The sequence below is a fragment of the Stegostoma tigrinum genome, chromosome 3 (genome assembly GCF_030684315.1).
Source record: "Stegostoma tigrinum isolate sSteTig4 chromosome 3, sSteTig4.hap1, whole genome shotgun sequence".
In the NCBI taxonomy this organism is placed as follows: Eukaryota; Metazoa; Chordata; class Chondrichthyes; order Orectolobiformes; family Stegostomatidae; genus Stegostoma; species Stegostoma tigrinum.
This window is the reverse complement of record NC_081356.1, coordinates 28,429,162-28,455,243: the sequence shown is the minus strand read 5'-3', so window position 1 is coordinate 28,455,243 and position 26,082 is coordinate 28,429,162. Positions and strand designations below refer to the sequence as shown.

At 42.3% G+C, this 26,082-nt stretch overlaps 1 protein-coding gene across 2 annotated transcripts in view; it reads right to left on the bottom strand.

Moving 5' to 3' along the window:
- Positions 1–26,082, bottom strand: part of LOC125451038 (cilia- and flagella-associated protein 95-like) — a 36,194-nt gene that overhangs the window by 7,134 nt on the left and 2,978 nt on the right. For both annotated transcript variants that reach the window (XM_048527714.2, XM_048527712.2), the window contains exons 2-4: positions 24,290–24,404; positions 21,582–21,700; positions 13,113–13,181 (exon numbers count right to left, since the gene is read on the bottom strand). In XM_048527714.2, the coding sequence (XP_048383671.1) occupies positions 13,113–13,181; positions 21,582–21,700; positions 24,290–24,404 (303 nt within the window). The remainder of the gene's footprint in view (positions 1–13,112; positions 13,182–21,581; positions 21,701–24,289; positions 24,405–26,082) is intronic.

The window sequence follows — 26,082 nt, the reverse complement described above, 5'->3', positions numbered from 1 at the left end:
TACTATATGTTTGTTGCAGAAAATGAAGAATTGACAGCCCTAATAGGGGCAATGAAAGAAAAAGGGAAACAGTGATACTCCAAACAAAAAGCTCCAAAACCAAAGCAGTATTTATTACACACAAGATCTTGGAATGGGTGTTGAAGACAGTTACAAGTACAGTACTAGAGGTGAGCAAATTAACTCCAGGAGGATAAACTTTAGAAAATGCAATTGTTCAGCAATAAGTATACCGTTTTGGATACCGCTGGGGGGGATGACCTACCAGAGGAAAGCCATAGTAGTCAGTTCTCTGCCACTGAGCCTGACACTGTGGCAAAGAAGGGAAGGGGGCAGAATAGAAAAGTACTCGTGTAGGGGACTCGATAGTTAGGGGAATTGACAGGAGATTTTGTGGTCAGGATTTGGATTCCCGGAAGGTATGTTGCCTCCCTGGTGCCAGGGTCCGGGACGTCTCCGATCGGGTGTATAAGGTTCTAAAAGGGGAGGGCGAACAGCCAGAATTCGTGTTACATATTGGCACAAATGATATAGCCAGAAATAGGATTGAGGATATAAAAAGTGATTTCAGGGAGTTAGGATGGAAGCTGCAGAGCAGGACGAACAGAGTAGTGTTCTCTGGTTTACTACCAGTGCCACGAGATAGCGAGGTGAGGAACAGGGAGCGGGCGCAGCTGAACACATGGCTACGCAGCTGGTGTAGGAGGGAGGGCTTCAGATATGTAGAGAATTGGGATGCCTTCTGGGGAAGGTGGGACCTGTACAAGAAGGACGGGTTGCATCTGAACTGGAAGGGGACCAATGTCCTGGGTGGAAGGTTTGCTCGAGTAGTTCGAGAAGGTTTAAACTAGTATGGCAGGGGGGTGGGAACGTGAGCTGTATACCGGAGGTGAGAGTTGATACAGGCGAGGCAGTAGCAAGAGGTAGACCAGCTAGTGGGAAGGAACCAAGGGATCGGTTAAAGTGTGTTTGCTTTAATGCAAGGAGTATCAGGAATAAAAGTGATGAACTTAGAGCATGGATCAGTACCTGGTGCTATGATGTTGTGGCCATAACAGAGACATGGGTTTCTCATGGGCAGGAATGGTTGCTGGATGTTCCAGGGTTTAGAACATTTAAAAAGAATAGGGAGGGGGGAAAAAGAGGAGGGGGTGTAGCACTACTAATCAGAGAGGGTATCACAGCTACAGAAGCTTCCATTGTCGAGGAAGATCTGCCTACTGAGTCAGTGTGGGTGGAAATTAGGAACAGCAAGGGAGCAGTCACCTCGTTAGGGGTTTACTACAGGCCCCCCAATAGCAGCAGGGAGATTGAAGAAAGCATAGGTCGACAGATTTTGGAAAAGCGTGGTTGCAGTAGGGTTGTTGTAATGGGTGACTTTAACTTTCCTAATATTGATTGGAACCTGCTTCGAGCAGAAGATTTGAATGGAGCTGTATTTGTAAGATGTGTTCAGGAGGGTTTCCTAACGCAGTACGTTGATAGGCCGACGAGGGGAGAGGCCATTCTAGACTTGGGGCTCGGAAACGAGCCGGGGCAGGTATCAGATCTTGTGGTGGGAGAGCATTTTGGTGATAGTGACCATAACTGCCTCACATTCTACATAGCTATGGAGAAGGAGAGGATTAGGCAAAATGGGAGGATATTTAATTGGGGAAGAGGAAACTATGACGCGATTAGACACGAGTTAGGAAGCATGGACTGGGAGCAATTGTTCCATAGTAAGGGAACTATTGACATGTGGAGACTGTTTAAGGAACAGTTGTTGCGAGTGATGAGTAAATATGTCCCTCTGAGACAGGCAAGATAAAGGAACCTTGGATGACGAGAGCGGTGGAGCTTCTTGTGAAAAGGAAGAAGGTAGCTTACATAAGGTGGAGGAAGCTAGGGTCAAGTTCAGCTAGAGAGGATTACTCGCAGGCAAGGAAGGAGCTCAAAAAAGGTCTGAGGAGAGCCAGGAGGGGGCACGAGAAAGGCTTGGCAGAAGGAATCAGGGAAAATACAAAGGTATTTTACACTTATGTGAGGAATAAGAGAATGATCAAAGAAAGAGTAGGGCCGATCAGGGATAGCACAGGGAACTTGTGTGTGGAGTCTGAGGAGGTAGGGGAAGCCCTTAATGAGTTTTTTGCTTCTGTCTTTACGAAAGAAACGAACTTTGTAGTGAATGAAACCTTTGAAGAGCAGGTGTGCATGCTGGAATGGATAGAGATAGAGGAATCTGATGTGCTGAAAATTTTGTCAAACATTAAGATTGACGAGTCGCCAGGCCCGGACCAGATTTGTCCTCGGCTGCTTTGGGAAGCGAGAAATGAAATTGCTTCGCCACTTGTGAAGATCTTTGCATCGTCGCTCTCTACTGGAGTCGTACCTGAGGACTGGAGAGAGGCAAATGTAATTCCTCTCTTCAAGAAAGGAAATAGGGAAATCCCCGGCAATTACAGACCAGTAAGTCTCACGTCTGTCGTCTGCAAGGTGTTAGAAAGGATTCTGAGGGATAGGATTTATGACCATCTGGAGGAGCATGGCTTGATCAAATACAGTCAACACGGCTTTGTGAGGGGTAGATCATGCCTCACAACCCTTATCGAGTTTTTTGAGGATGTGACTAGAAAAGTTGATGAGGGTCGAGCTGTGGATGTGGTGTATATGGACTTCAGTAAGGCATTTGATAAGGTTCCCCATGGTAGGCTCATTCAGAAGGTCAGGAGGAATGGGATACAGGGGAACTTAGCTGCTTGGATACAGAATTGGCTGGCCAACAGAAGACAGCGAGTGGTAGTAGAAGGAAAATATTCTGCCTGGAAGTCAGTGGTGAGTGGGGTTCCACAGGGCTCTGTCCTTGGGCCTCTACGGTTTGTAATTTTTATTAATGACTTGGATGAGGGGATTGAAGGATGGGTCAGCAAGTTTGCAGACGACACAAAGGTCGGAGGTGTCACTGACAGTATAGAGGGCTGTTGTAAGCTGCAGCGGGACATTGACAGGATGCAGAGATGGGCTGAGAGGTGGCAGATGGAGTTCAACCTGGATAAATGCGAGGTGATGCATTTTGGAAGGTCGAATTTGAAAGCTGAGTACAGGATTAAGGATAGGATTCTTGGCAGTGTGGAGGAACAGAGGGATCTTGCTGTGCAGATACATAGATCCCTTAAAATGGCCACCCAAGTGGACACGGTTGTTAAGAAAGCATATGGTGTTTTGGCTTTCATTAACAGGGGGATTGAGTTTAGGAGTCGTGAGATCTTGTTGCAGCTCTATAAAGCTTTGGTTAGACCGCACTTGGAATACTGCGTCCAGTTCTGGTCGCCGTATTATAGGAAAGATGTGGATGTTTTGGAGAGGGTTCAGAGGAGGTTTACCAGGATGCTGCCTGGACTGGAGGGCTTATCTTATGAAGAGAGGCTGACTGAGCTTGGTCTCTTTTCATTGGAGAAAAGGAGGAGGAGAGGGGACCTAATTGAGGTATACAAGATAATGAGAGGCATAGATAGAGTTGATAGCCACAGACTATTTCCCAGGGCAGAAATGGCTAGCACGAGGGGTCATAGTTTTAAGCTGGTTGGTGGAAAGTATAGAGGGGATGTCAGAGGTGGGTTCTTTACACAGAGAGTTGTGAGAGCATGGAATGCGTTGCCAGCAGCAGTTGTGGAAGCAAGGTCATTGGGGTCATTTAAGAGACTGCTGGACATGCATATGGTCACAGAAATTTGAGGGTGCACACATGAGGATCAATGGTCGGCACAACATTGTGGGCTGAAGGGCCTGTTCTGTGCTGTACTGTTCTACGCTCTATGTTCTATGTTCTAGTCAGGGCAGAGAAGGTTAGGTTTGTTGTGTGCCTGTGGAATCAACCACAGGTAGATGGGACTGGGGTAGGATGCAGTCTCACCAATCCATCTTTCTAAATTCATAGAATTACAGAGTCACAGAGATGTACGGCTTGGAAACTGATCCTTCAGTCCAACTTGTCCATGTCAACCAGACATCCTAAATTAATCCAGTCCCATTTGCCAGCTTTTGGCCTATATCCCTCAAACCCTTCCTATTCATATTCCCATCCAGATGTCTTTTAAATGTTGTAATTGTGCCAGCCCCCACCACTTCCTTTTGCAGATCATTCCATACAAGCACTATCCTCTGTGTGAAAAAAATTGTCCCATATGTCCATTTTAAATCTTTCCCCTCTCACCTTAAGCCTGTGCCTTCTAGTTGTTGGACTCCCCTAGTCGAGGAAAAAGATCTTGTCTACTCACCCTATCCATGCCATTCATAATTTTATTATGAAACACTACAAGGTCACCTCTAAGTCTCCGACACTCCAGGGAAAATAGTCCCAGCCTATACAGCCTCTCCCTATAGCTCAAACTGTGCAGTCCTAGCAACATCCTTGTAAATCTTTTCTGAACCCTTGCAAGTTTAACCTCATCATTCCTATAGCAGGGAGACCAGAATTGCATGCAGTATTCCAAAAGAGGCCAACTAACGTCCTGCACAGAAGCAACATGACATCCCAACTCCAATACTCAATGCAATGACCAATAAAGGCAAGCATACCGAATGCGTTCTTCACTAGCCTGTCTACCTGCGACTCCACTTTCAAGGAGTTATGAACCTGCATTCCAAGGTCTCTTTGTTTGGCAACACTCCCCAGTACCTTACCATTAAATATAAAAGTCACTCCCTGATTTGCCCCTATCAAAATGTAACGCTTTACATTTATCTAGATTAAACTTATCTCTGCTCATCGGCCCATCTGATCCAAGTCCTGCTGTAGTCTGAGGTAAAGTTCTTCACTGCCAACTACACTCTAATTTTGGTGTAATTTACAAACTTACTAACCATATCTCCTATATTCATATCCAAATCATTTCTATAAAATGACAAAAAAAATGAACTTAAAGAAAGCATTAATCAAGTCAAACAGCCCCTTGTGGCACTCTGTAACAAAACCAAAACCAAAACCTAACAGTCAATCAAAACTTACAAAACGAGACAAAAATTTTAAAAAATCAAATCAAAATAATATTATCCAGGGTGAAGACGCTTCATGTTACCATCTGGCACCAATGAGCTCTACTCCATGATTCTCCATCCATGACTGTATGTCTTTGTCAGATTGGATGGGTCTTAAAACAGGCTACAATATTAACTCTTTTGGAATCATTACCTTATTCAACAAGAGGGATATTTAATTCAATAAAAGCAAAATAATGCACATGCTGAAAATGTGAATTAAAACAGAGAAATGAAAAGTTTGGCAACGTCTATAGAGAGAAAAACAGAGTTAATGTTTCGAGTCCAGTATGACTCTTCTGCAGAACTGAAAGGAGCTAGAATAAAGGAACTTGTGACAAACGAGGTGGAGCAAGTGAAATAGATGGTGAGCATGCAAGGAGCAAAAGGCAGTGATAATGGTGGGTAACGGAGTGAAAGATATGCAAAATTGGTCTAAATGTTAGCTGAGGAAAGGAGAAAATGAGAGCTGACAGCAAAGCCAACAAGAACATAAGAGCTAGGAGAAGTAGGCCATTCAGCCACTCAAGCCTACTCTGCCATTTGATAGGATTGTGGCTGACCTCATTATGGCCTCAATTCCATTTTCCTACCCACCCTCCAAAACCCTTTGATTGGTTACCAATTAAAAATCTATCTCCCCTTTTAATTTACTCATTGGCCCTGCATCCACTACACTCTGAAAAAGTAGATTTCACAGATTTACAACACTTTGAGAGAAGTAATTTCTCATCATCTGTTTTAAATCTTCTACCCTTTATCCTAAAACTATGACCTCTTATTCTAGATTGCCCTGCATGAGGGAACATTCTTTCATTGTCTACTTTGTCTATCTCCAATAGCATCTTATGTACCTCAATTAGATCACCTCTCATTCTTCTAAACTCCAGACACTGCAGACCTAAACTGCTCAAGCTCTCTTCATAAGACAAACTCATCTCTGGAATCAACGTCGTGAACTTCCTTTGAATTGCGTCCATTACAACTGCATTCCTCCTCAAATATTGGGACCAAATTTGTATGCAATACTCCAGGTGCAGTCTCACTAATGCCTTGTACTATAACAGCAAAGCTTTCCTTCTTTCATACTCTATTCCTTCAGCAATTAATGCCAAAATTCCATTTACCTTCCTATTTATGTTGTTTTTGCATGCTAGCTTTCTGAGATTCGTGCATAAAGAAATGCAGATTCCTCTGCTCCAAAGGACTCTGAGGTTTCTCGCCATTTAAATAATAAGTTGCCTCCCCATTTCTCCAAGCAAAATAGATAATCTCACATTTATCTACATAAAGGGTCATCTGCCAGATTTTGGCTCATTCACCTAGCCTATCCATATCTATTTGTAAATTTCTCGTTTCTTCATTGCAACTTACTTTCTCACCTGCTGTCTTGTCGTCTGCAAACTTAATTATAGTATTTTCTAGTAAGGCCAGTGGATGGTGATGGTCTGAGAGATATGGAGGATATAGATCATACTCTGAAACTGTGGAACTCAATATTAAGACCTCAAGGCTGTAAAGTGTCTAAGCATAAAATGAGGTGTTGTTCCTCCAGCTTCTATTGAGCTTTGTTGCAACACAGTAGCAGGCCAAGGACGGAATTATATTTAATTTGTAAAAATACATTTTATTCATAAAAAATTATCTGCAATTACATATAAAAGGCCCTAAAACAGTTCTGTACAGTCTTTGCAGGGAGAAAGAAACCAAACACATTGAAATTTCACATTCTTCACAGCTTCCCTGCAGTTGCAAAACAAAGGCATTTTCTACTCATATACAAAACTATTTACATTCATTTTAAAGCAACAAGGGGAGTCTAAGATCTTCATGGACCCTTGTTATGCTTTGGCAAAAAGACCTTAGACAGCAGTCTTTCCCCACTGTGCCTTGGCAGCAGTTGCTCCTAGCTTTAATGTGTCTCTCAGCGCATAGTCCTGGGCCTTGAAAATATGCCAGCCTGCAACACTCGCTTGAGGTCAACCCTTTACACTAGAAGACCAACAAGTTTCAGGCAGACCAAAGAGCAACTTTCACCGAGTTGATAATCCTCCAGGCACAGTCGGTGTCTATCTCGGTGTGTGTCCTGGAGAACAGCCTGTAGAACAGAATTCTGCATCTCACAGTTCTCAAGATGAACCTTGGCAAAAACCACTGCATCACTCTCCAGACCCTCTTTGCAAAGGCACATTCCAGAAGATGTGCAATAGTCTCTCACTAAAGAAGCTGTTTTGAGGGCAGCGCGCAGTGGTGCGTAGAGACTGAACGTACATGAAGGATGTGATTGGCAGTGCCCTTCTCACCAGCAGCCAAGCTACTTCTTGGCACTCATCGGAAAGGTCTGGCGATGAGGCATTCTGCCAAATGACTTTGGCAATCTGCTCAGGGAACCACATGAGAGGATTCATCCTCTTCTTTGCCCACAGGGTCTTGAAGATGCTAAGTGCTGACTACTTGCTGATGAACTTGTGATCCAAGGTGATTTTCTTTGCAAATTCTCTCCATGAAAGATGGTTAATACAGAATGGTCCAACTACTTGGAGGACTCTGGGGCACTGAGGCCAGTCCAATTCTTGCAACACTAGGGACAGGAAGAGCCTCAGTACATTGTGACACTTGGTGTTTGTGTACTGGGGGTTTACACACAGCTTGATGCAGCCGCATGCAAAGATGGTCATCAGCATGAGGGTGGCGTTGGGTATGTCTTTCCCCACCTTATTCAGAGCTTTGTACATGGTGCCTCTTCAGCTGAAGTGGAAGATGTTTTGGGTGAGTGCAAAAGTGCAGGTTCAGGGGATGTGTTAGACCTGCACCACATACAGGAACACCGACAGTACCTTACACCTGATGTTCCCACCTACCTAGTTCCTACCTCACTTTGGCTAAACACTCCTCCCAAGTTTTTGCACATGCCCTGGCCCCTCAGAACCATGTTTCCAGCGGTAATCTGTCAGGGTGAAGGGGATAAAGGACCAGTTGGCCCAGTTCCCAAAGAACATGGCCTTGCTCTTGCTGCAATTTATTTTGATTCCCGAGGCCAGTTCGAAGAGGTCACAGATGCTCATGAGCATCCACTGCCTGGAACAGTCACCCGTCTCAGCCTCACATCCTTCCTGATGGATTCGGCTCTGTTGGGGCGCGAAAGACTTCATACAAACAAGGCAGCAGAGAGTGGGCAGCCCTATCTCAGTCCAGATCTGATCAGGAAGCTTTCTGATTCCCACCCATTGATTGAGATTGCACTATTGATGTTGGTGTGGAGCAGTCACTTCCGACTGCAGGCACTGTCCCCAAAGCCTATTTTGGAGAGCGCATCCCTCATGTGGGCCAGCTTCTCCTGGTCCAGGCTGATGAGGCATACACCCCGCTGTCCTGCACGTAGGCAATTGTATTCCTGAGTCTCTGCAAGGTCTTCCTGCCCAGTGCAATGCAGGACAGAAATGTTAGCAGGGGAGCAAGGTGGTTTATTGAAATGGCAATGAAATAGAGATGTTCTATAAAGCAGTCTTCTCTCAGTATCTATGTGGTCTGGCCAATATAAAGGAGGCTGCACTGAGAGCAGCAAATGCAGCAGACTAGTTTGAAAGAAGTGCAACTAAAACGCTGCTTCGTTAGTTTGGGACCTTGGACAGTCAGGAGGAATGTGAGAATGGGCAAGTGTTGTCAAAATTCTGAGGGTTTTTGATATAGAAAACTGGGAGAAACTGTTTCCACTGGTAGAAATGTCAGTAGCCAGAGATCACAAATTTAACAAAATTAGCAAAAGAATCAGAGCTGGGGGAAGGAAGAACCTTTATGTTACACAGTGAGTTATTGAGATCTAGAATGCACAGCTAGAGATGGTGGTCGAAACAGATTCAGTGTTAACTTTCAAAAGGAATTGAAATAAACACTTGGAGAGGAAAGAATTTGCAAGGCTATGGGTAAAAGATAGAGGAGTAGAATGAATTGGAGAGAAAAATAGCTTTCTCCACGATGGTTTGAATTTGGCTGCCATTCTCCCCTGTACCAGTTGCTGAACAGCAGCTGATATGGCTCACAATGACAAAACAATCGTCTCAACTCTAATTCAGGATGATTACACATAAATAACTTAGCTAACTGATAAGGAATTTATATTACAATGAACTTAAAGTAGCAACATGCTTTCTTCCTTGAGATTGAGCTTCTGTCATGCACGGCTCATATTCAGAAATCAAATCTTAAGTAAACTAGTTCAACCATTAGTTCAGCACAATGTGGTGTAAAATATAACCACAGGCAACCGTTCCTTATTTGAATTTACATGAGTAATGGCTTAGATTAAGTTAACCACAGACATAAGAACATGTGTAATTTTACTGTAAATCATCTGAATTTCCCCCCTTTGATCTTTTCATCTCCTATTGCAATTTTAGAGAGTGGTAGCTCAATGTTCACTTTGTGCAATGACATTCATGTCAGCCCAGATAAGGCAAGTCATGCTGCTCTCATTCAGTCTCATGCTTGCATTCTCGTAGGGAGTCATGGGACAATGATCAAAAGTAAGGAACACAAGGCGATGCTCCCATCTCTTACTCAAGAATGTTAAAGCTAGATACAAAATAATTCTCAGATCCAATACCACAAACCTTGAACTATTCGCATTCTGTCACGGTAGCTAAAACCTCTAAAACTACCATAGAAGCATAGGGTAGGGGTGGTGTAGGGGGCAGGAGGCTATTTCACCATTCAATGAGATCAAATGCTCGAGCCTAACAGCTTAAACCCAATGCATGCCTTCTTCTTTATCCTGACCTCATCAGTCAGGAGTCCCTAAACCTGCCAGCTTTTCTTTTCACCTTAACAGGGATACACTGTCCCTGGACACTTGATATCACACTTTTAAAAGCCTTCTATTTGCCAGTAATTCCTTTTCCTTCAAACAGACAAACCCAATCGACCTGCTAGATCCTGTCTAATGGTTCCAAAATTAACCCTGCTTCAGTTCAGCATCTTAATGTTGTACCTGTCCTTACTTTTTCTATAACTATGTTAAAACTAAGACAGTTCTTGTCACTGCACCCAAAGTGCTTCCAACTGACCCTTCGGTCTCTTACCGACATTGTTTCCTAAGGGGAGGTCCAGCGTTGCACCCTCCTAGTAGGGCCCTCTACATGCTGATTTAGGAAACTTTCTTGGACACATTTAACAAATTCCATCCCACCTGGGTGGCTCAGTCAATACAGGGGAAATTAAAATCTCCAACAAATACTACTCTATTATTCCTACAGGTATCTGCAATCTCTTTACAAATCTGCTCTTCTAGTACCTGCTGGCAATTTGGGGGTCTATAATACAGTACCAAAACAGTGACCATCCTCTTCTTGTTTCTAAGTTCTAAGCATATGACCTCATTTTATGACTCCTTAAGAATATCCTCTCTAAACACTTATTATGCCCTCCCTTATCAAAAGGGCAACTGCCTCTCTTCGCTTACTTACACTTCTGTCACGCCTGCAGCTTCTGCATCCTGGAACATTCAGCTGCCAATCCGGCCTTTCTCTCAGCCATGTTTCTGTTATGGCTATGATATCCCAGTCCCCAGAGCCAATCCTGCTCTGAGCTCATCTGCCTTAGCAGTCAGGCTTTGTGTGTTGAAATAATTGCACTATAAACCAGAAGTCTTTTCCCTTCCTTTACCGTGTCCTCAGATATCCTGAATAGTAAACTTGCTTTCAATGGCTAATGTATTTTCCCCAGCTTCTTGATGGTTCCTCTTTTATTCAGAGTCCACTTTTGTGCACATCGGTATGAATGGCAATGACGTCTGGCTATTCACCCACCCCCTTCAACTGCTCAGAGACATTCTTGATCCTGGCACCCATAAGGCAACGCACCAATCTGGAGTCTCTTCTGTGGCATTACAATTGAGTTTCCTATCAGTATCCCTCTGTCTGACTGCACCCTTTCCCACTGAGCCTTGCAGCTGGTCACAGTGCCACTGGCCTGTATGTTGTTGCTAGCTCCTGAATCAGATATCCTGAATAGTAAACTTGCTTTCAATGGCTAATGTATTTTCCCCTGACTTCTTGGTGGTTCCTCTTTTATTCAGAGTCCCACCCCCTGCCAATCTAGTTTAAATCCAGCCCCCCTCCCCCCAGGTAACACTAAAGAAATCTCCCTGCAAGGATATTGGACCCCTTCCAATTCAAGTGTAACCTGTCCTTCTTGTACAGGTCACTTCTAGCCAAGAAGAGATCCCATTGATCCAAGAACTGAAAACTCTGCCCCCTACACCAGCTCCTCACTCAATCATTCATCTGGCCTATCTTTCTATTTCTATCCTCACGGGCGCATTGCACTGGAAGTAATCCAGAGATCAGTACTACCCTTTTAAGTTCTTACCTAACTCCCTATACTCAATTCACAGGACTCCATCCCTTTGTCTACTTTTGTGCACATCGGTATAACTGACAATGACGTCTGGCTATTCACCCACCCACTTCAACTGCTCAGAGACATTCTTGATCCTGGCACCCATGAGGCAATGCACCAATCTGGAGTCTCTTCTGTGGCATTACAATTTAGTTTCCTATCAGTATCCCTCTGTCTGACTGCACCCTTTCCCACTGAGTCTTGCAGCTGGTCACAGTGCCACTGACCTGTATGTTGCTGCTAGCTCCTGAAATGTCATTCCTCCCCAAACAGTATCCGAAGTGGCTTAGCTGTTATTGAGCGGAATGGCCACAGGGGAATGCTGCACCATCTGCCTTCCTCCTTTACCTCTTCTGGTGGTCACACAGCTACCTGCAGCCTGCACTTTAGGAGTGACTATTTCACTCTAGCTCTTATTAATGATGCTCTCTGCACTCTGGATGATCCTGAGTGCATCCAGCTCCAGTTCCCTAATATGGTCCATCAGGAGCTACAGCCAGGCACACTTCTCACAAGTGCAGCCACCAGGGACACTGGAAGTCTCCCTGATCTCTCACATCCTGAAAGAGGAGCATGCCACTGCCCTAACTGCTGTCCCTACTGCCTACTTTCTTTCTGTCTAGACTGAAAAGTTAAAGAGACCTTACTCTGAATATGATTCACTGTTAACTATCTTTGAAGTGGCTTTGCAAGTCATTCAGTTCTTTTTAATCAAGAAGGCTGTCACCTGAAGAGCTCCTGGCAGGGGTTCTCTGGCTGCAGAGCTTGCTACATAATCCAGTGTCCATCTCTCGGGGCCGCCTCAGTCATCACTAGCATTACTGCTTCAACAGTTGTAGTTAGTTCATTCTTGTCTTAAGGGTACAATGTTGCACCAGTGTTCATTTCCTATGCTGTTTCTCTGGATGTTCTCCCATTGACACCTCAGTCACTTTCCCTATCTTATTCCCAACAATATGTCAAGTTTTGTTCCTTCTCTCGTTAATCCATCCACATACTGAATCAGAAAATTTTCTTGTACGCATTTAATAAATTCCACTCCATCCAAGCCCTTAACATTGGGGCAGTCCCAGGCTATGTTTGGAAAGTTAAAATCCTCTACGATCATCAACCTATTATACTTACAGATTACTGAGATCTCCTTACAAATTTGTTTCTCAATTTCCCACTGATTATTTGAGGGTCTACAGTGTAATCCCAGCATGGTGATCATCCCTTTCTGACTTCTCAGTTCCACCCAAATAACCTCCCTAGATGCACTCTCCAGAATATCCTCCCTAAGTACAGCTGTAATGTTATCCCTAATCAAAAATGCTGTTCCCCCACTTCCTATTCTTCCCACAGCATTTATACTCTAGAACATTAAGCTGCCAGTCCTGTCTATCCCTAAGCCATATCACTGTAATTGCTATGAAATCCCAGGCCTGTATTCCCAACCCTGCCCTTAGTTCATTTGCCTTAGCCATTAGGCGTCTTGCATTAAAATAAACATAGTTTACTTTATCAGTTCTATCTCGCTCTCTGCTTTACTTCTGCTTTATTACACAATGGTGTACAGAAGGACTTTTTTTTCCAATATGGCACAAGTATAACTTAAGAATGATATTGAAATGCATAGATTAACTCAAATTAAAGTTTACTTTATTTCAACATAGCCCTTCTTAAATTTAATTTTATGTAAAACTCAAAAAAACACTCACAGTTTTGAATAGTCTGGAGGATGCCTTGGTAGAGCTGCATTTGCTTTTGTATCAAGGCCCCCGGCAGTTCTGCAATTTGAAAAGGAAACTTATTCTGCTTAGATAGATAATGGTTTATTGAAAAATGGTCGTGATGACAATACAAGTAGAAGTCATTATAATTTGTAACATTGTTGTAGATGTCATTCTAATAAAAATAAAGCATAACATTTAAAAATTGCCTTTTGCAACTTTCAGTATGCAAATAACATTAAGTTGCAAAATGCAGATCTCCATAATTTGCAGAATAAAAATAAAACATTTACTGCTCTCTACAATTTTCTTGAAAGTCCATAGATCCTATATTGTCAGTGAGTCCATTAAATTCTCAGTCATTTATACGGCATTTGTGAGTTTTGTAAAATAAGAGATTGGACTGTTTCATAGCCTATTTGTTCCAGGTCTTATTTACAGAATAGTCTTTTTGCCCTAATTCAATCACACATTTACTTTTGTATGATTGTAGCAAGACATAGTGAGTATGAGAGGGGGAATGTTAAAGTTTTCTCACAAAGTTCATAGAGAGCTTTTTTCCACCTTTTATCAAGTGAATATATGCTCACTTATAGAATAAAATGTATTGGACACACCATTGCCAGCAACAACAACCCTTGGTTAAATATTTACAGCCCTTTCAGTGTCACTGTATCGTGGCACACCTCTTGAGCCTCAAATCACTTGAGAATGCATTCTTTTCTGATAATTAAACGGTGAAAACTGAAACCAAGCTACTTAGCATCACTGGGGTTGTTCTGTAATCCAGAAGGCCAGAATTATGAACCAACACTTATATAGAGCAGATACTGAAACTCAATTGTGAGAAAATGCATCAACTTTCATGCTCAAAAACCTTCTGCAAGCCCCCATCTCCCACTATCTTTGAAATCACCTCCAGTCCAACAACCCTCTTCAAAACACTCTTTAAAACTGACCTGTTTGACCAAGCATTTGCTGCATGTCTTAATAACTCCATACATGGCTCGGAACAAAATAATGCCTAATAATATGAAGAGCATTTGATTGTATTCAAGATGCTATATAAATGCATGTTTTATTATACACAGACACCCCTCCACATGAATATTATTATTCAAGTTCTAAAAAGTATCTATAACCATGTCTACTTTTGGTGGTCATGGGGAAGGTGGAGGAGTTAAGAAGGAAGTTGTCCAAATGGGATGATTAGGATGAGTTTTTAAAATTTTTTTTAAATTCGGAATTCTTCCAGCAATTGCTGCCAAATTATCCACCACATTGGTGTAAACATTTCTACAAGCAGCTTTGTTCTGGCAGAATAATCAAATGACACAATCACACAGCGCTATCGTAACCAGCAATCCAGACCCCAAATCTAGCCAGTGCATCCAAGAAAACATTGCTCACTTATGAGCACAGTACAAATTATAGTGGGAGTAGTCATTCCCACCAGCAGTTTCTGCTATTTTGTACAGGCTTTATGAGTGCAATCTGTCTAACAGCAGTCAAAACAGCAAGGAATTTCAAGTGTAAATCATGACCGGTGTAAAATCAAGTTTTTGTGAACTGTTCTCCAGGTTTTACAAACTAGGACAGGATAATATCGGTCTCTACAAACATGTCTAGATTGCAAACCATTTAGAAGATTAGCCTCGAGCGACTGTCTGTGTGGAGTTTGCACATTCTCCCTGTGTCTGCGTGGGTTTCCTCTGGGTGCTCCAGTATCCTCCCACAGTCCAAAGATGTGCAGCTTAGGTGGATTAGCCATGGTAAATTGCCCGTAGTGTTCAGGGATGTGTAGATTAGGTGGGTTATAGGGGGATGGGTCTGGGTGGGATGCTCTGAGGTTTGGTGTGGACTTGTTGGGCCGAAGGGCCTGTTTCCACACTGTAGGGATTCTATGATTTTTCACCATGAGCTGGTAATTTTCAATGCATAGACACAAGCTGGCCCATTTTGAAAATTTTTATTTTAATATTTAAAAGCTGTTTTACCAAGAAATTGTCTTTCAAATTAAGCCAGTAAATGGTTCAAGATGTTTTGTCTGAAAGTCATTTTCAGTGATTTTAAACTTGGATACTGGCAAGACATTGATTTAAAATGCTCATTTTAGTGATAAACCCATTTATCAAAATATACTAGATTATCAATCTTTAATACATCAAGTAATATTCTTCAAAGCAAAGTTAAAAAGGTAACAATTCTGTACTGTCACTGCAGCTCAATTTCACTGGTTCATGGACAATTTTACCTGCATGATAATGAAAATGAGTTTGAGCTGATATTTAAACTATAACTTCACTTTGGAAATTAAAATTCCGTGTTTGCCTAGCTCTTCAGGTACACTCGAGACAGAAATTCTCTCTCATGCATGGAAGGGAGTCTGAAGGCATTCACATTTGATCATGGGATATGGATATGGTGGTCTAGGGTAGCATTTATTACCTTACCCTAATTGGCATTGTTATACGAGGTGCACAATTTATATACATTTTAATATCATTTACTGTTGAGTTCAGAGTTACGAATGTGAACCAGTGGCATATGGATTTTATGAAAGGGCTTAAATGAATATCTTGTCAGTATTTCTGTAGCCATAGTGACTTATTTTAATAACATACTGGAGAGTAAAGGGGTTTTGTTTACATTGTTTACCTGTACATTTTTCCTAATGTAAACAATTGGGCATCAAATTCAAGTTTAGATTGTCAGGTTTTGCTTTCTTTTGATTAGGGGAAACACCCATTGCTTTTCTTTAAAAGAAATTCAGAAGGTACAGTTCTGATGGGGGTTTTAGCTGATGCTGGATTTGTAAGGCAGTAAGTCCTAAGAAAGGAAGAAGTTTAAAAAAAAAATTACCTTTCCAGACCAGAAGTGTTTAGTTAAAACACTGAAGGTGTTATTAGAAGCAGGGAAAATTTATGCCCAGTTCTATAACTTATCAAAGAAGAAGCTATCAGTTTCTCCTGACAAGGAATTGAAGCCACAGCTGAATTATATTCAATCTGGGATAGAAAAGGACATTCTCTATGATGTTTGAGCACTATAATAAGATGCTGTGGGATTGATGGGATTGCATTTTTACTGTGTGTTTCAAATCTTTAAACATATGTTATATATAAAATGTTTGCTTTTTTCCTATGTTCATTTCTTTTGATTACTAATCTTCTCCTCTCGGTATTGATAAAAACCAAATCTGCATCATTGTGTGCTTATGTTTCAGTGGGAAACGACCACATTAAAGCTAAAATAAAAAAAACAAAATATGACCTATTAAGCCAGATTTCTATCTGGCATTTTCCTTGCCCAGTAATGCCATCAGCAGGGATCATCATAGTCGAGAAGGTGGTGGTGAGCTGCGTTCTTCCATCACAGCAGTGGATATGGTGTAGGTACACTATCAGTAAAGGGATTTCCCAGATTTTGACACAGTGACAGTGAAGGTATGGCAATATTGTTCCAACTCAAGACGATGTGAGGCTTTCAGGATAACCTGCAGAATGTGTTGCTGCCATGCATCTGCTGCCTTTATCCTTCTACATTGCAAAAATATAGTTGTTGGTTCATTGATGACATCAAAATGTGTCGTAGCCAAGTCAGAATCAACACTGGCTACATTTGTTACTAAAACAGTCATCAAATAACTTTCAATTTAAGGTTAAAAATGGTTATGAACAATTTCATCTTGCAATAAATGCATGTCTCAGAGGGGAGATGTCTGGGCCAAGCTCAACATAAGTTGGAGTATAGAAAGCCTGCTGAATTAACCAAAGAAGGGAAAGGTTTTCAAGTGGCCCATGCCTGAAGGCAAGGAGCATTTGCATTGAAATGGTTTCACTTTACAAATTTAGTTTCTTTGATAAGTGGTAGAAAATTAAGATTTGGAAACTTACCTGACAGAATAATTTCAAACTGATTGAGTGCAGTAATTTAGAGTCAGAGTTTTGAGTAATACAGCATGGAAACAGGCCCTTTGGCCCAAACTGGTCCATGCTGCCCACTCAGGTAGTTCCAATTGCCTGTACTTGGTCCATATCCCTCTAAACCCTTCTCATCTATGTACCTATCCAATTTTTTAAAAAATGTTGCTATTGTACCTCAAACACATTCTCCTGCAGCCTTGTCCATATATGCACTACTCTCTGCAAGAAGAATTTGCCAGTCATGTCCTTCTTAATGCACTACTCTCTGCAAGAAGAATTTGCCAGACATGTCCTTCTTAAATACATCCCCTCACACCTTAAGCCTAGGCTCTAGTTTTCAAGTCCTCCTCTCTGGGAAAATGACTATATGCATTCATCCTATATATGCCCATCACGATTTCGTCTACTTCAATAAGGTCATCCTTCATTCTCCTACATTCCACGGAATAAAGTCCTATCCTGGCTAACCTCTCCCTGAAACTCAGACCTACTAGTCCTGGAAACATCCTTGTAAATCTTCTTTGCATACTTTCCAATTTAACTGTGTCTTTCCTACAACAGAACTAAAATCATACACAGTACTCCAAGCGCAGCTTCACCAATGACTTATACAATTGTAACATAACATCCCACCTCCTATACTCAATGCCTTGATCGATGAAGGCCAGCCTTCTTCTCGCATACATACACAGACACACAAACACACACCCCGTCCCCAGGGGACCACTGCTTTCAATGAACCACATACTTGTACTCCTAGGTCCCTCTGTTCTACAACACTCCTCAGGCCCTTACCATTTACTGTATCAGTCCTACCTTGATTTGACTCACCTCACACTTATCTGTATTGAATTACATTTGCCAGTCCTCAGCCAATTCTCCATCTGATCAGGGTCCCTTTGAAATTTTTGATAACCTTCTTTGCTATCAACGATACTTCCTAGTTTTGTATCATCCGCAAACTCACTAATCATGCCTTATACATTCATATCCGGATCATTTAAGTAAACAAGAAATAACATAGGCCCTAGCGCCAACCTCTGTAGCACACCACTAGTCACAGGCCTCCATTCCAAGAAATAATTTTCAACCATCACCTTCTGTTTCCTACCATCAAGCCAATTTTGAATCCAATTAGCTAGCTCTCCTTGGATCCCACGTGCTCTAACCTTCACAGCTAGCCTGCCATGCGGGCCCTTGTCAAAGGCTTTACTAAATCCCATGTAGACAACATCCACTGCCCTACCCTCATCCATTCTCTTGGTTACCTGTGCAAAAAATTCTAAAAGATTTGTTGACATTGCCATGCACAAATTCATGCTGACTATCCCTAATCAGATCTTGACCAGCCAAATATTAGTTGATCCTGTCCCTCAGTGTCATCTCCAATAACTTGCCTACCACTGATGTCAGGCTCACTGGCCTGCAGTTTCATGGCTTATCTTTGCTACTGTTCTTAAACAATGGAACAACATTAACCACCTTCCAGTCTTCCAGAACTTCACCAGTGGCTAAAAATGAAACAAAAATCCCTGCAAGGGCTTCTGCAATTTCTTCGCCAGCTTCCTACAACATCCAAGGATGGACTTGATCAGGCCCAAGGGATTTATCCATCTTATTGCGCTTTAAGGGTGCAAACACCTCCTCTCTGCTAATGTGTATGCAGTTCAAAACATCCCCACTTGTTTCACATATTTCCTTCGTATCCATTTCTCATTTAACTTTGTAGATGTGTTCATGGGAAGTGCAACTTTGAGAGAATATAAACAAAAAGTTCTAATTAGTAGAAAATCTGCATTTAGCTTCCACTACACTTTTCTTGTCAGAAAACGCTGCAATATTAAACTATTATGGTGAAATACTATGCATACTGAAATTCATAGATTTGTAAATGAACTTCTTTTAAAAATTAGGATTATGTAATAATATATAAAAGAAATACACCAACTCTTTTTCCTTACTTAATGCTTGTCCCCATTCCCGTACGCCAGCTCCTCCTTTGAGCCAACTCTTCCCCCATTCCCTCCCTAACACTTTTCCATTCGCCTACCCTCTCGCTCACTAATTCTCCCACTAGTGAGCTCTTCTGCCCATTAACTCACTCCCATTTGCTGACTGTCTCCCCCTCCATCCTGGTTCTCTCCTGTTCGCTGATCATCCTGTTCACCAGCTCTCCACTCGCTGGCCTGCTCTCTTACTAGCCATTTTCTTTTTCTGCTCACTTTCCAATCCCTCCTTCTTCTACTACTAGCTAACTTTCCTGCTGGCTGACTCTCTCTTGCTTCTTACTCAACATGTTCTCCTTCCGCAATTCTCAACTGCATCCAACTCTCTGTCATCTATTGATTCTTTCCCTCCCCAGCTCTCTGCTGCTCAAAGCCCTGCTGACAACCTCCCATCTGCCAGCCTTTCACAGTCATTCATTCTCTCCCACTCCTTCATCAATGCTCCCCCACTTGTTGACCTTCACTTGCCAGCTTCTCCCACTCACCAACTCCCTCCTGTTCCACTTCCAACTCTCTCCTATCGAATAATTCTGTCACTGGCCAACACTGTTGCTGGCTGACATCTTTTTCTTAGATTCCCTATAGTATGGATACAGGCCCTTCGGCCCAACAAGTCCACAGTGCTCTTTGAAGCATCCCACCCAGATCTATCCCCATCCCCATATAACCCACACACCCCTGAACACTACGGGCAATTTAGCATGGCCAATGCCCTAGCCTGCACATCTTTGGACTGTGGGAGGAAACCAGAGCACCCGGAGGAAACCCACGCAGACACAGGGAGAACATGCAAGCTCCACACAGACAGTCGCCCAAGGCTGGAATCGAACCCGGGTCCCTGGTGCTGTGAGGCTGCAGTGCTAACCACTGAGCCACCGTGCCGCCCCATTTTGCTGGTCAATCTTCTTACTTGCTTCCTCTCCTGCCCATGGTCTCACTCGCTGCTTCCTTCTCCTGAACCCCCAAAGTGAGGAAACAAGCAAGGAAATGAGAAAAGCTACGACTGTGTTTGGGACAGAAAAGAAATACTGTACCAACGTCATTCCTGGCTTGCTGTTGCCATGTGATCTTGAACATAAAGTACTGAATGGGGGAGGGAGTTCATTTTGCAGCCAGTTTTCAATAAAGACAGTGCAGACCAGACAGTTGTTCTCTAAGGTCATAACATGGCGTTAAAGTCAAGCTGAGATTGAGTGCTGAAGTGCTGTACAGGAATGCAGTTACCAACAAAGAGACAAAGCAATGTTCAGAGCTGTGAAAGTTGTCACTAAAAGCAGTTGAAGAGCGCAATGCAGGTACAGCACAATAAGCTGAATGGCTTCCTTTTGTGCAGTAAGGCTTCTCTGATTCTATGAATACGTGACTACTTTAGCTCATCTCAGAATCCTGTGCAAATACAAGATAATCTAATTCAAATCAGGATTATATTAGGCATAAGAGGTCCTTCAGGGAGAGCACATCCACTGAGGGAGGAGAAGCGTACTCTCAGGAAAGTAACTGTAAAGCTTGTAAATCTGAAGCTCCAGCATATTCATGGCAGAAAAGACCAGACCTTTCATTACATTGATTGACATTCTGAGTCTGAAGGGCAGACTAATCATGGACAAAGGGCAGGATGCAAATACTGCAGGGAACATCAAACAAAGGGAAAGAAGGCATTTCCAATGTGTAGAAATCAGCATTCTCACTGCAAAAAGCGGAATTATCTTTATCACCTGTGTATAAAATAAAGTCACCATTGTTGCCAGGGAACCATAATGCTGCTGTCTCAGAAAGAGATTCAACCTGAAGGTGACCACAACTCAGGCTAGGGGCAAAGTTGAGAAGATGGGACTTTCATGGTAACCTCAGAGAAATAAAACCCTACCAACCCCCAGCCCTGTCCTGTCACTATTGGCGTCAACCTGCATTGCAAATAAGCCATGCAGCCAACTGAGCCTAGCTATGGATAGAAGCAATTAGGAAGAAAACATCGTTGGAGAGATATTTCTGAGAAATCACTGTACATCATACGAAAATTTGGTTCAGTCAGGTCAATGGGTGAGATGTATTTTGTAACAGTCGGAACAATGACTGCAGAAGGAGACCATCAGATCGGTGTAAAGGTGGGCGGCTAATACAAAATGGTACGGACAAGTCACATAATACTACATTGGTCATGGTCTGAAACGGTGGCGTAGCAGAAGTCTTGACTCAACGTGTTCATTTAGCCCCATTTTATCTGTGATGCTAAAACAGATAGAATTGATATTGAAATCCATAACCACATCGCCACCTACTGACATGACTACTATGAAAGCTATTGTTATATATGTGCACATGTAACAACAACTTGCAGTGAAACACGGCAAGTCATTCAGTAGAATGACTATCAAACAAACGTTGACACCCAGCCATGTCAAAACATTAGCACAGGTATTGTAAAGAAAATAAATTGCCTCATCGTGTTTATAATTCGTCAACACTTAAAGTTTTCATGAAAACACTTTAAATTAGTCAACTGTAGCATTCTCTCAACATCTTACCTCTTACGAAGTTCTTTTGCAGCTGTTTTCTGATCCATTAATGGCATTTTTTCCCTTAGTCGATAATCCTCCTTAAAACTAATTTGAGACATGAATGCTTCGGATGTGGTGCTCCAGTCCTGCAACAAAACAGTCAGACTTTAATTTCATTCGCTTCTTCCAACACTGAAGAAACTAGGAGTCCTACAAAATCGCCACTAAATCCCAACATTGGTGTTAATGCTGACCAGCAAAAAGGAATGCAGGAGCAGCAGGAAGCCCTCCAGTGCTGTAAACCTGTCATTCTGTTAAAACATGGCTGATCTGTATCTTAACTCCTTCTATCTACCTTGGTACTGTAACTGTAAATATCTTTAACCAGCGAAAATCTTGTCAACCACAATTATTTTTTAAATCAGCCCAAAGCCTCAAAAGCTTTTTGGGGTGAGACAGCTGCAGACTTCCATGAGTCCTTGTGCAAAGAAGTGCCTTCCTATTTGGTACCGAAGGTTCTACCCAGTTAAACCCAACAAAGAATGGGAAATTGAAAAAAATGTTAATGGGATTACTCTGAATTGATGCTCACAGCAAAAGAAGCTTAATCTTGAGAAATTACGAATATGTTAGACTACACACAATGGCGTACAATTATCTGCATTTTCAATGTAGCGGAATCTCCAAAGTAATTTCACAGGGGTGGTTATTGAATATAATCTGACACCGAGCCAAATATGGTGATTATAGGGCAGTTAGCCAAAAGCTTGGTCAAAGAGGTAGGTTTAAGGAGCACTTTTTAATGGAGGAGGGAAAGAGAAGGTCTGGAAAGGTTCAGGGAATTTCAGAATTTAGGGCTGCAGCAACTGAATGCATAGATACCAATGGAGCAGTGAGTGGAACCAGAAATGTTCGAGTGGCCAGAGTTAGAGGATTGGAGGGATCTTGGATTGGAATAGTGCTGAATGAAGTTATAGAAATGGGGGAGGGCAAGATGTCGGGGGTCAAGGTGGAAGGAGTATAATCATGGGGTCAGCAATTATGCAGTTCATTGGAGGGGTCAGTTTCCTTATTATTCCAGGAGAAGGTGTAGGTTTTCAATCCTCTATGTTTTCCCAGTAAATATTCAGCTTAAGTGTGTCAAAAGCCTCTGAAGACTCCCATTGTATCTCAGAGTTCAGAGGATTCTAGATGAGTATTCTTTATGAGCTGTGTGGCTGCAACCACTCTGAGGTTTTGCACACAATGGTCAGTGCGCTGGCACATTGATTTCTGGTTTTGAAAGTCGCTGTCAAGCACAGTGGTTGGGACACACTGAGTAAAAATACATAGAAGGAGCACTGTTCCAGATGTCAGGCAATTGCCCCAAGGAAAGTTTAAATTCCCAGGCAATTTCTGCGGTGTTAGCTATGTTGGGATTTCTGCATGGCTCTGATATTCAACTTTAATCTATGGTACTGCAAAGGCCACCTCTTCACTGGAATTTCTTGGTCAGTGTCACAGAGATTTTTTGGACAACCAGATCACCCCAGTGGATGGTGCTTATGGCTCTCTTTAATATTTCTTTCAGACATATATCTAGGGATGACCTTTGTTTAACATCTTCTGCAAAAGTTAATACCACCAACAGTGCAGTATTCCTCAAAACTGCACTGGGAATGCCAGCTGGTTTATACGTTCAAGTTTTTAAGACTGGGAATTGAACCCTAAATATTCTTGGTGCAAGTTTACTTCTACAAAGGCATACAAGTCTTGAATGAATTATAACCTCATCCTAAGACCCAAGGGTGAGAAATTCTGCCCACTGAGCCATGGAGAGAAAATTCGAGGTCAGATTATCTCCAAGGTCACAGTTTAGTCTCTAATATTTCACATGCTGTATCAATTCGAGTTTTCATTGCATCTTTCAAGGTTCTTCCTAAAAATAGGGAAACCTTGTTTAATCAGGTTGAATGGACCAGTTTGTACCAAAGGCATCCTGCTACCTGTCATCAATCTGCTTGGATGTCTATGCAATCCATCAGTACAACAAGCTTTGCCAAAATCTATTTTGAGACCTTTCAGTATAGGAATTGGGACATGATGTTGAGGTTGTACAGGACGTTGGTGAGGCTTCTTCTGTAGTACTATGTGCAGTTCTGGTCACCCTGTTATAGGAAGAATATTTTTAAACTTGGGAGGGTTCAGAAAACATTTACCACGATGGTGCTGGGAATGGAGGGTTTGAGTTACAAAAACAGACTGGAAAGACTAAGACTGTTTTCACTGGAGCCTAGGGGGTTAAGGACTGACCTTATTGAGATATATAAAATCATGAGGAGCATAGATAAGGTGAATGACAGGGTCTTTTCTCTAGGATGGGGCAAGTTCAAATTAGGGGGCATATTATCAAGGTGAGAGAAGAAAGATATAAAAACAACATGAGGGCCAACTTTTTTTTTTATTCAGAGAGTGGTTCACGTGTGGAATGAACTGCCAGAGAACGTTTAAAAGACATTTGGATATGTTCATAAGCAGTAAGGGTTTGGACAGATATGGGCCAAGTGCAGGCAGTAGGGACTAGCCTAGTTGGGGAACATGGTTAGCTTGGACTGTTGGACTGAAGAGTCTGTTTCTGTACTGTATAGTTCTGAGTCAAATGATGGCTCTTGGCTTGTCAGCCTAAAAATAAAATCGAACACAGATTACAAAGTAGGAACAATGGATTCATTTAATAATCCAAATTAGTTGCTTACTCCTGAAGGAAAACTTGTCAACCGTTTGTACGTTGAGCGGTGTAGGTTTTTCCAGTGTCCCTCTGGGATAGCATCCATATCATAGTCTTTAGGTTCTGCTTCTCTGTGCTGATACCTGCAAAGGTAAAGACATTAAAACTCTTGTTAGGCCATAGTTGGAGCATTGAATCCATTTTTAAAATTATTCATTCAAGAGATGTGGGCATTTTTGGCTTTATTGCTCATCCCTATTTGCCCTGGAGAAGATGGAGCTATGTTGTCTACATAAACCAGTGCAGTCCATGTGGTACATTCACAATACTGCCTAGAAGGGAGTCCCAGCATTTTCACCTGGCAAGCAGTGAAGAAACAGCAAGATACTTCCAACTCAGGATGGGATGAGAAGCAAAGAGGGTGGTGTTCCCATATATCTGTTGGCCCAATTCCTTCTAGGTGGTAGAGTTCAGCGGTTTAGAAGGTGTTCTCAAAGTAACCTTGGGCTCCAAAACTCAGACATTTACAGCACTAAAGGAGGCCATTCAGCCCTTTATGTCTATGCCAGTCAACAAAGATCTGACTACATTGATCCCAGGTTCCAGCTTTTGGCCCAAAACCCTAGAGACTCTAGCAACACAAGTGAACATCTAAACACAGCTTAAATGTTATGAGCGTTTCTGACTCCCACACTCTGGGCATGAATAAAATGTCTCCTCAACTCTACCTCTTACCTTAACTGTATGTCCCCGTTCAGTGATTCCTCTAACCATGGAAAAAGTGCCTTCCTATGCATTCTGTCGGTGTTGCTGTGTCTTATACATTTCTATCAGGTCTCCAAGGAAGACAATCCCAGCCTATCCTCATTTGAAAACAATGTCACAGCCTTGACGACAGTGCAAGGGAAATTTTCTCAAATGTTTCCTGGGATATGCGGAGAGGCTGGAGTATTCTTCTTAGGGCAGATAAAACTAAGAGGAAATTTAATAGAGATGGGCAAAATCCTGAAGGACTTTGGTAGACCAAGTAAGGAGAAATGTTTTGGGGACTGGAGGGTCAGTAATGAGAAGACTCAGATTTATGGTGATTAACAAGAAAATCAGTAATTTTTTGTAATCTCAAACATGTTGCCCAGAAGTTGTTGGAATCAGATTAAATAGTATCTTTCAAAAGGAAATTGTCAGGTATTTTATGGGGAAAATACTGTTGTTGAGAAAATAGGAGCAATCTGATCTGTTTTACAGTTAGCACTGACAGAATGGACCAAATGATCTCTTTCATTGTCCCCATGCTTCCCCATGATTCATGATGTATATTTAAAGTACAGCTTAATTTGCATGATACCTAATCATAGTGATTAGATTTACACCATGTGAAAGGTATGCACATTAGCGGCAGACAGGGGCGACAGTAAGTGGAGTAAGCAGAGGCTGAAATGCAGCACTAGACAACAAACACCGACTGATCCAAAGGACCACTGGGACAGCACTACAGAAATGGTTAACCTGGGTCAGAAAGATCACAGCCACACTGAAGAACTCTTCATGTCGTTTTCTCAGTGCTCATCGCTTCAACCAAGACACCACCGAGGGACAAGACAAGAAAGCAGGTCCCAACAACTACGTTTGCCGGCACAGGGATTATAGCGGCACTGTTAGTGTTGTAGAGAAGAAATGCACAGAGAATCTCAAGGAGTCAGACCTGTCCTGTTTCTCACAGGTAGTAGGGGACCACACAAAGTCAACAAGTTGGGAGTATGAGTTTGACTCCTGTGTCATGAGGACACAAGACCAAAAGACATAAGGCAAAGGAGCAGAAGT